Source organism: Microtus ochrogaster, chromosome 15, assembly GCF_000317375.1.
Source record: "Microtus ochrogaster isolate Prairie Vole_2 chromosome 15, MicOch1.0, whole genome shotgun sequence".
NCBI lineage: Eukaryota > Metazoa > Chordata > Mammalia > Rodentia > Cricetidae > Microtus > Microtus ochrogaster.
In genome coordinates, this window is record NC_022017.1 from 5,024,060 (window position 1) to 5,034,049 (window position 9,990).

The 9,990-nt window shown below is 41.1% G+C and overlaps 1 protein-coding gene across 1 annotated transcript in view; it reads left to right on the plus strand.

The window, feature by feature from the left end:
* Nucleotides 1-9,990, plus strand: part of Racgap1 (Rac GTPase activating protein 1) — a 32,848-nt gene that overhangs the window by 11,117 nt on the left and 11,741 nt on the right. Inside the window, exons 3-9 of the mRNA XM_005354030.3 lie at nucleotides 113-318; nucleotides 1,547-1,683; nucleotides 3,112-3,181; nucleotides 5,042-5,095; nucleotides 7,026-7,106; nucleotides 7,666-7,783; nucleotides 8,548-8,678. Coding sequence (XP_005354087.1) covers nucleotides 113-318; nucleotides 1,547-1,683; nucleotides 3,112-3,181; nucleotides 5,042-5,095; nucleotides 7,026-7,106; nucleotides 7,666-7,783; nucleotides 8,548-8,678 — 797 coding nt within the window. The remainder of the gene's footprint in view (nucleotides 1-112; nucleotides 319-1,546; nucleotides 1,684-3,111; nucleotides 3,182-5,041; nucleotides 5,096-7,025; nucleotides 7,107-7,665; nucleotides 7,784-8,547; nucleotides 8,679-9,990) is intronic.

Sequence of the window (9,990 nt, forward strand, 5' to 3'; positions counted from 1 at the left end):
AAAAAAAAAAAAAAAGTCTATATTTGGGATGAAGCTAACTAACTATAGGCCTGTTTGTTTGAGCAGTTGTAGTTTTGCTGCTTGGATTATTGAAGTTTTTACCTGTCCTCAGTTGAATTCATCCAGGTTGTGAAGGACTTCGAAGATTTCCGGAAGAAATGTCAAAGAACCAACCAGGAGCTGGAGAAATTCAAAGATCTGTTATTGAAAGCAGAGACCGGGCGGAGCGCTCTGGACGTTAAGCTGAAGCATGCACGTAATCAAGTAGATGTAGAGATCAAACGGAGACAGCGAGCTGAGGCTGAGTGTGCAAAGCTGGTGTGTACGCCTGGAGTGTTAAGCTGATGATGGGCTTGGGAGACATCATTTGATAATGTTTCTCTTTATCAAATATACCCAGCTCCCCTCCACATAAACGACTGAATTGTTTGACATATTGCCTGTGATTAGAGATGAAACTGCAGCTGTGACCTCTGTTTTTTCAGCTTGAAATTAATACTTATTTTCTCCTTTAGATTTGAAACTGTTTTTCACTAGACATATTTCAAATGAGAGGTATAACAAAATGGCCAAGAATGTAGTACAGTTGGTAAAATGCTTGCCTGACATGCACAAGGTCCTGGGCTCCAGCACTCCAAAAAAAAATTTTTTTTAAGAATTAAAATGAGGGAGAATAATAATGAAATTCTAGAATCCTTATCAATCACAATTTATTTGCTATTCTGCAGGGGTGGGTGGGCATCTTGAGACAGGGTTTTACTGTACAACTCCTGATGGGCTGAAGCTCAAGGATGATCCTCCTGCCTCTGCTCTGAATACTGGGCTTAGAGTTGTGTGCCACCATGCCCATCCTATATTGTTTATTATAAATGCCTAGAATATTGTTCTCCTTTTATGAATTGGTGGCACTGGCCTGCTGTCATCGATAAAGGCAAGGCAACTCTAATGCTTTATCATTGCTCTCTAACTCAGGATAAAGGGCTAGACGTAGTTAGTGAGTTGAACAGTGTGACTGGCATATGACATTATTCTTTTGATGTGGCAGGAGGGGTCTGGTGCAAAGGAGAGCTTTAGCTGAGGGGACTAAGCCATCTTAGCTCTGTTAGATGCCTCAGTGAGCCTAAATTGCCTGCATTGCAGCTTTGTATCTATTTTAATGTATTTAGTTCCATTATTTAGAAAAACATGTGACTGCTTTGATCTGTAAGAGAGGCCAATAATTGTACTAATAAAAACAACACTTGAAGTATTTTTGCTATGAGAAATCTATTTTGGAATTCTTATTCTATATCACTGTCCTTTTGATTAGCAGTTTGATCTAAAAATCTTATAGCAGAGACCCCCTATTCTATATGGAGCTGATTTTACTCATCAGAAACCAGCCACAGCCTGGGCTTGATGTAAATTGATATTCTATTGTTGTCATGCCTTCCTGAAGGCCCATTTGCATAATGTTGTATTTTAATGCCGTCTGTCTGTCCCATAAATTTAAGTGAAGCTTTCTTCCCTGACTAGTTATGATGTTTTACTCTGCTTTGGTCTGTAGGAACAACAGATTCAGCTGATTCGAGATATACTCATGTGTGACACATCTGGCAGCATTCAGCTAAGTGAGGAACAAAAATCAGCTCTCGCTTTTCTCAACCGAGGCCAAGCACCCAGTGGCAACTCTGGGAACAATAGGTGGGGAGCTGCATCTGTTGTCATCTGGTCACAAGCGGCACAGCTGTCAGAAGTCCTGTCATCTGACCTTAAATGTACTGCTTCTGGGATGTGTGCTGAACAAAGCAGAAGAGCCTCAGGAGTAGGGCGGTGGCGGGGCACATAGCCGCCCCCATTTGCTTTCATTATTTTTTTAAACTTTCCTTAGGATGTTGTTTCACCAAGGGTGCAGTTTTGATGTTGGTGTTAAATTGCACATCAATAACTGATCCTGTACATTGCGGAGAATGCTGAGGTGAAAGTGGGAGTTCAGCAGTGCTCACAGTGTTTATTCTCCAGAGCTGCTGGGAGCCATAGTGTCACTGAAATAGTTTCAGCCAGGCTTTGCGTGTAGTACTCCCAGTACAATAAGTAGGAAAAGACTTAGACTCTCAGGGTTATTTGTTTTGTTGGCTGTTGGTCCATGAGGAATCTTGTTTGGTAAGATAGGGTCTTAGGGTATAGCCCTGGCTAGCCTTCATTTATTGTTTATACTGAGCTGCCCTTGAATTCATAGAGATCTACCTTTCTCTTCCTCCTGAATGCTGGGTTAAAGCTATGATGCTCCTATGCCCAGCTCACATGGAATCTTTATAATTAAGAAGATATGGGAACTTTATTTATTTTTTTAAAAGTTTTAAAAAATTATGCGTAAGTATGAGGTAAGCATATGTGCAGGGTGCACATGAAAACCAGAAAAGAATAGTTATAATAATAGTTGGTCCCCCAGAATGAGAGCTGTAAAAGACTGTAAGCCGCCTGATGTGGTAGTGTGAGGTCTTAATCGCTGAGCCATCTCTCACCCCCGGCCCCTGTTTTTTGAGGCAGGGTCCTACATATCCCAGGCTGGCCATGAATTCTTTAGCTTGTGCCTCTCAAGTGCTACAGTTATTTCATGGACTACTATATTCAGCTTAGACTTGTGTACTTAGAGTACTTGTGTAGGATGGTTCAGTTCTCAGTGCTTTGTAAACTGGACATGGATGTGCACATCTGTAATCCCAGTGTTTAGGAAGTAGGGGCAGGAGAGTCAGATGTTCAAGGTCATCTCCAGTTACGGGAAGTTCATGGGACAGCCTTGTCGCAGACAAAAATATCAAACCAAAAGCCCAGTACTGTGTAATATTCACTTGTAGGAAATCTCAGACTCAATTGGAATCAAATTGAACCTCAGTCTGCTTCCTTGTAGTATATACTCAGCAAGAAAAACCCCATATGACACTCACTTGCTGCTGCACTCACAGTGCTCCATGGAAATGATGCAGAGCAGCTCACTGCAGCTATGGCTTCAGCTTGTGCTTGTCTGTAAACTCACTCATGTTACCTGACCAGTGGGACTTTTCAGGGTACTGGTGGCTTTTATGTTTTATGGTGTCTCTGTCTAACACTGTGTTATTGTTTTTAATCCAGACTATCAACCATTGATGAATCTGGTTCCATTTTATCAGATATCAGCTTTGACAAGACTGATGAATCACTGGTAATAAACATTTGATCTCTAGAGTTTCTGCTTTTGTTAACCTGCCCTGTACGAGCATTCCTGCTCCTATCCTTGCTGTCCTTCATGATTCTTTCACTGGCTGGGCGGTGGTGGCGCACGCCTTTAATCCCAGCACTCGGGAGGCAGAGGCAGGCGGATCTCTGTGAGTTCGAGACCAGCCTGGTCTACAGAGCTAGTGCCAGGACAGGCTCCAAAGCCACAGAGAAACCCTGTCTCGAAAAACCAAAAAAAAAAAAAAATAAATAAATAAAAAAATAAATAAAAAAAAAAATAAATGATTCTTTCACTGATGATTTGTTACAGATTTCGAACTGGCAATTTAAATTATAAACTCACACAAGCTATAAGACACTGGCTTAAATATTCATTTTCTGGAAGAATGTGAAATTCAGGATTTGCTGTGAAGTTGAATTTATCTGAAGGGTCTCTGGGAGGCACCTGTAGTAACTGATGGTGTCTTAACTTGTTAAAGCCCTAACTAGAGGTAAAAGTTAGCAAGATTGACCAGGCAAGGTGTTTTAATTTTTGAGATTGGATCTCACTATGTAGTTGTAGCTGCCCTGGAGCTTGCTATGTAAATGCAGGTAAGGTTTATTTGCTGCTCCTGAAGTGAATGGATTTGTACTTTATTACCAGCATAGTTTGTTTTTTTGAGGGAAGCTTAGCCATCCTTCATGTATTCTGGGCTCGAGCCAGAAGGATAGAATTTGAATTTCTTGGCATCGTATTATTCTTTGATTAAGCAATGGTTGCTGTCTAAACTTGTTACCTTGCTTTTTGTCAGTAGCAGAACTGGTGAAATTTCTGAATAAATGGTAATGTTTCAAAAACCTACTGACATTTGATCTCTAATGTTCAGGAGACTGGTAGTCCACTGGCAGTTCATCATTTCTGTGGGAGGCTGGAGCCTAGGAAACAAACCAAAGCACAGGAAGTTGTTAGTGTTTGGGTTTTGATGGCAAAGCAAGTAGCAAGTACTTATACATTCCTGGGAGTATAAAAACTCATAGTCAGTGTTTAGCCAGAGAAGCAAATGTCCATTTTAAGGATATAAATATTGGGAAGCCACCTTTTGAAATAAAGAATTACATAGAGTAGGTCTGGGGTATATAATCAAGCACATCAGGTGAGTTTCGAGGAAAACCTCTACTGTGATAGCTGTTATAATTAGAGCTGATCAACCAGTAGCTGAATTATTTGATCATAACTGGGGAACTTCAATTCATGTTGCGCTACTGTTCATTGTATGTGCTGCTTTCAGATACTGTGTTTTTAGGGGTAACCAGGATAAGGGAAGTACAGGTAGACACCAAAATGATTGCCGTGGTTACAGTAATGGAAATGAAACTAGTCTGTAGTAAAAAGCATAGACTTCAAAGGTAAATCGTATTTAGGGTCAAGAAAGAGTGATATTGAGGGTTAAAAACATAAACTAGCTTCTTAGGGCCTGTTGGATGGAATATCCAGTCAGACAGTAGCAGTCATGTAGGGCAAGAGTCACATCTGACATGGTCAGTACAGTGTCTTGTATTCTCTAGGTTCTAAAACTAATTAGAAGAATAATCAGGAATAAAGGACCAGGTGCCTGAAATATCACGACGGGTTGGTTCTCTGACCTTTTCCTGTCTCTGTGGCATTGGTTCCTGATTCTGTTACTGTGGCTTCAATATTTGAAGGAAGCCTGCTAACTGGAGCTTTGGAGCAAACTTCAAAACCGTCCAAATTTCCCTCTCCTGGGGTTTTAAGTTAGGTAGTCTGACTTATTGATGTAAATTTATTTGTGTGGGATTTATGAGCGACCTAAGCAAAGAAAGAATAACATGATCTAATTTCCAACAGGACTGGGATTCTTCTTTGGTGAAGAATTTCAAAATGAAGAGACGAGAAAAGAGGGTATGTCTGTGTTTTCCTTGCCTTCCTGGGTGGGGCTTGAACCCACGCTCCCATGCACACTAGGCAAGTGCTCTCTCTATAGCCACTGTCACTCTTGTAACACATTCACTAAGTTCTCAGGATGTCCTTGACTTACTGTGTAGTAAAGCCTTAAATACTCCTGCCTCCGCCTTCTAAGTGGTTGTTGAGATTATAAATTTATGCCATTAGGCTCAGATGTTTTACAGTTTATAAAATAAGAGTTTTTGCCAGGTGTGGTAGTGCATGTATTTAATTCCAGCACTTGGGAGGCAGAGGCAAGTGGATCTCTGAGTCCAGGACAGCGAGGGTTACACAGAGAAACACTGTCTTCAAAAACAATTTTTCCCCCTGGTATTATGTCCCACAGTTGTGATAATAACACTAAGGAGATTGAGTCAGAAAGGTCATGAATTTGAGGCCATTCTGGGCTATTTATCAAGTTTGAGACCAGGTTAAACTATATTGTGATATCCTATTTAAAACAAACAAAACAAAAGCAGGGCTGGAGAGATGGCTTGCAGTGAAGAGCACTTAGCTGCTTTTGTAGAGGATCTGGATGGTGTTTCCAGGTGGTGACTCCTAAATGTGTGTCACTCCAGTTTCAGGGGATCCAATGCCTTCTTATAGCCTCCTTGGGCATGAGTCTTACATGTAGTGTTCACATATATGCATAGGCTACTCATAATATAAAAATAAATATTAAAAGAAAAACCAACCAAACAAAAACCTAAGAGTAATAGTTTTTCTTTTGGGAAATTTAGATACAAAACTATATTTCTGGCACATCTTTAGACATTGTTAACCAAAAAGCACAAAATGTAGGTCAGCTGTGGTGGGGCACGCTTTTAATCCCAGCACTTGGGAGGTAGGGACAGGTGGATTTCTGAATTAGAGCCCAGCCTGGTCTACAGAGTTTCAGGACAGCTAGGGTTACATAGAGAAATCCTGTTTCAAAACAATCACAAAACACAAAAGGATTAATGCTACTGGGGCAATACTTCTTTTATTTAAATTTTTTTCCTTATTTTAAAAATTTATTTTATTTTATGTACATTGATGTCTTGCCTGCGTGTATGTCTGTGTGAAGGTGTTGGGTCCCCTGGAACTGGAGTTACAGACAGCTGTGAGCTGCCATGTGGGTACTGGGAATTGAACCCTGGTCCTCTGGAAGAACAGTCAGTGCTCTTAACCACTGAGCCATCTCTCCAGTCCCTAATTAAAAATTTTTATTTATTGCTATTATTGTGTGTGTGTGTGTGTGTGTGTGTGTGAGGAGAGGGGGAGAGAAAGCATAGGCACGTGCATATCTTAGTGTATATGTATTGGTTCTTTCCAAGCCACTGTAGGTTCTGAGAATTGAACTGAGATCATCAGGCTTGCACAATAAGCAACTTTACCCACTGAGCCATCTCATCAGTCCTGCAGGGGCCATAGTGATACTGCTTAAAGTAGTGACACAGGGCAAGAGTCTACTTTATTTCACGAGTCTGGGCTACATCTCCATATAGTAGAAGAGAATATGTTTGGATTATTTTTGAGTTGTCATGTGAATTTTTATGCAGGACTTTTATGCTCTATTATAAGCTTCAGATGCAATGTGTATATAATGGGATATGGAAATCTTATCTGGGCTGACATGCTTAGGGTATTTGATGTGTTTCCAAAGACTTCGTGTCCTTAGATAGGATTATAGTTCCTCTCTTTCTGATGTTGTCTCCAAAGCTTGTCTCTTTCCTATAGCACTGAGAGCATTTTTGTGTTTGTTTAACAAACAGGCATGATAATGAACATTGCTATTTGTTGTAGCCCTGGTTTTTAGGACTTGCACGTAGTTGCTGATAGGACTGCTGTGTTTTCTGGGCTTCAGTTCTACTTGAAACTAAAGTTTTGGTCTTTACTCCCTCTCTAGCGCTCCAACAGTCGGCAGTTCATTGATGGCCCTCCTGGGCCTGTAAAGAAAACCTGTTCCATTGGCTCTACAGTAGACCAGGTAAGAGGAGTCAGAGCCAGAGAATTGTGATCCTAAATGTACCAGGGATTAGTGGCTTTGCAAGGTAAAATGACAGTCAGTATTAATGCAATGTTATTTTGAGAGAAATTGAGTGTTTTTCTATGTAGTAAGATCCTCTCTTGTCCATGTCAATGGGCTTTGATTAGGAGCAACCAGTGTCAGCCGGGTGGTGGCGGCGCACACCTTTACTCCTGGCACTCGGGAGGCAGAAGCAGGTGGATCTCTGTGAGTTCGAGGCCAGCCTGGTCTACAAAGCAAGTTCCAGGCCTTTAATCTTAGCACTCTGAAAAAATACAGGAGGCAGAGATAGCCAGGACTACATAGAGAGATCCCATCTCAAACAAGAAAAAGATGAGATCTTTCAGCTATAGGTTTGATTGTATTTTGCTGTCCCCCTGCAGTGTTTAAGATTTTGACTTAAGGGCTTAGGACTGGAATATAAGTCCTAACTTGGGATTTGGGGATTTTTAGCTACTGGAAAATGCCTATATAGAAATAAAGTTAGTTTATCTTTCTTTCATTATGGCTTCTGTTTCAGGCAAATGAATCAATAGTTGCAAAAACTACAGTGACTGTTCCAAGTGATGGTGGACCCATAGAAGCTGTGTCTACGATTGAGACATTGCCATCTTGGACCAGGAGTCGGGGGAAATCAGGTCTGATGGATTTGTGACTAGTGCTGGCTGTGGAGGCACGCAGCTATAATCTATCTAATCACTTGGAAGCAGAGATAGGTAGATTGAAATTGGAGGGCAGTCTAGGCTTCATGGTGAGTTCAGGATCAGTTTGTGGATACGTGGTGAGACCACAAAACAGAAAACAGGGCTGGTGAGATGACTTAGCACTGAAGGATGCTAGCACCCAAATAGTGGCTTATAGCCATCTGTAACTCCAGACCTAGGGAATCTGACATCCCTTTCTGGCCTCCTTGGGCACTACACACATGTGCATAGATCAACTGAGGCAAGCACTCATACACATAATAAAATCTCAAAAGAAGTTATAAAGAAGGAAAGGAAGGAGGAAAAACCAGCTGTGTCTCATGTCTAAGTAAACCATGAAGTTCTGAGGTAGGAAAATCAAGCATAAGTTTGAGGCTAGCCTTGGCTACCAAAACTAAATATAAATAAATAAATATACTGGTTGAAATTGAGAATGGGTTTCTTAAAAGCCTCTTGAGACAAGGCTACCCGCTTGCTGCTGCCCTGGTGTGTGCTGTCCTTTACTTCTGGCTAGTCAGTCAGTCTGGTGTACCACTAGTAGAAAATTGGAGCTTTTTGGGAAACTGTGTTCACTATTTATTACTAGTTATATTAATAGCAAAATTAAAAAGGAAAAATATGAAAATTAAAACAAAAGTGGGATTAAAATACAGGATGAAAAATTTTAGGACAAAAGTTTAAATTTGATTGTTTTCTAGGTCCTTTGCAACCTGTGAACAGTGACTCTGCTCTGAACAGCAGGCCCCTGGAGCCAAGAACTGAGACAGACAATTCAGGCACACCTCAGAATACTGGAGGCACACGCCTACATGACTTTGTCTCAAAGACGGTAAATCTGGGATGACTTAATTTCCTTTGAGTCAGTTATTTTTTTTGCTTTTTCGAGACAGGGTTTCTCTGGCTTTGGAGCCTGTCCTGGAACTAGCTCTGTAGACCACCTGGCTCTGCCTCCTGAGTGCTGGGATTAAAGGCATGCGCCACCATCGCCCGGCTTGAGGCAGTTAATTTGTTTTTGAAAATGGGCTCATTCTTGTAGCCCAGGTTGGCCTCTAGCTCTGTTGTGCTTCCTGCTTTAACCGCCCAAGTGCTGGGCTTACAGCACCTCACCACCACTCCTATTTATCTTTGTATTTGGAGGGAGCAGATGCCATTTTGTATTGAGCTTGTTTATTTCTTTGTTTTCAAGATAGGGTTTCTCTGTGTAGCCCTGGCCGTCCTGGAACTAGCTCTAGAGATCAGGCTGGCCTCAAGCTCAGAGAGCTGCCCCTGCCTCTGCTGAGAGTACTGGGATTAAAGGTCTGCGCCACCAGCACCTGACTAATGTACAGATTTTTAAGGCTACTTTTCTTCGAATTTGCCAAACCCATAGCTCATGTGACTCACATCCTAATCAAGACATTACATATTATTTTATGTCCATAAAGTTATCCTGCATGATATTGGTGATCTTAATGTGGGGATCAGCTCATTTGGAGCTGGAGTTACAGGTGATTGTGGGCTACCCAGTGCAGGTGCTGGGGATCCAGCTTGTGCCCTCTACAAGAGTGACGAGTGCTCTTAATCACTAGTTGTCTCTCCAGCCCCACTGAGCCACCATCGCCTGGCTTCATTCATCTGTTTAAGTCCACTGACATTTAGTATATTCATAGAATTGGGTGTTTGTCGCCATTGTCAATTTTAGAACATTTTCACCACCCAAATCTATACCTAATAGAATTTCCCCCACCATTCTGTGCTACATCAGTATCCAGTAGTCAGAGGCTACCATTATCCACACCACTCGTGTCTATGGATTTGCCTGTTTTAAGACGTCTTATGTACTTGAGGCCTTATGGTCTGTGCACTTTTGGGTCTAGCTTCTTTCATTTGCTCATCATTGCTGTAGCCTGTGTGTTTCATTTCTTTTTATTTAATGAATGATGTTTCACTGTATCAAAAGCATATGCCATATATTTATCTGTTTATTAGTGGATAGACATTTAGGGTTTTCCATTTTCAGCTACTAGAAAGAAGGCTATGTGCACACATTTTATGTAGGCCATTTTCATTTTTCTTTTTCTTTTCTTTTTTTTAATTTTTAAAAAAAATTTTTTTTTTATTGAGAAAAAAAAATTTCCGCCTCCTCCCAGCCTCCCACTCCT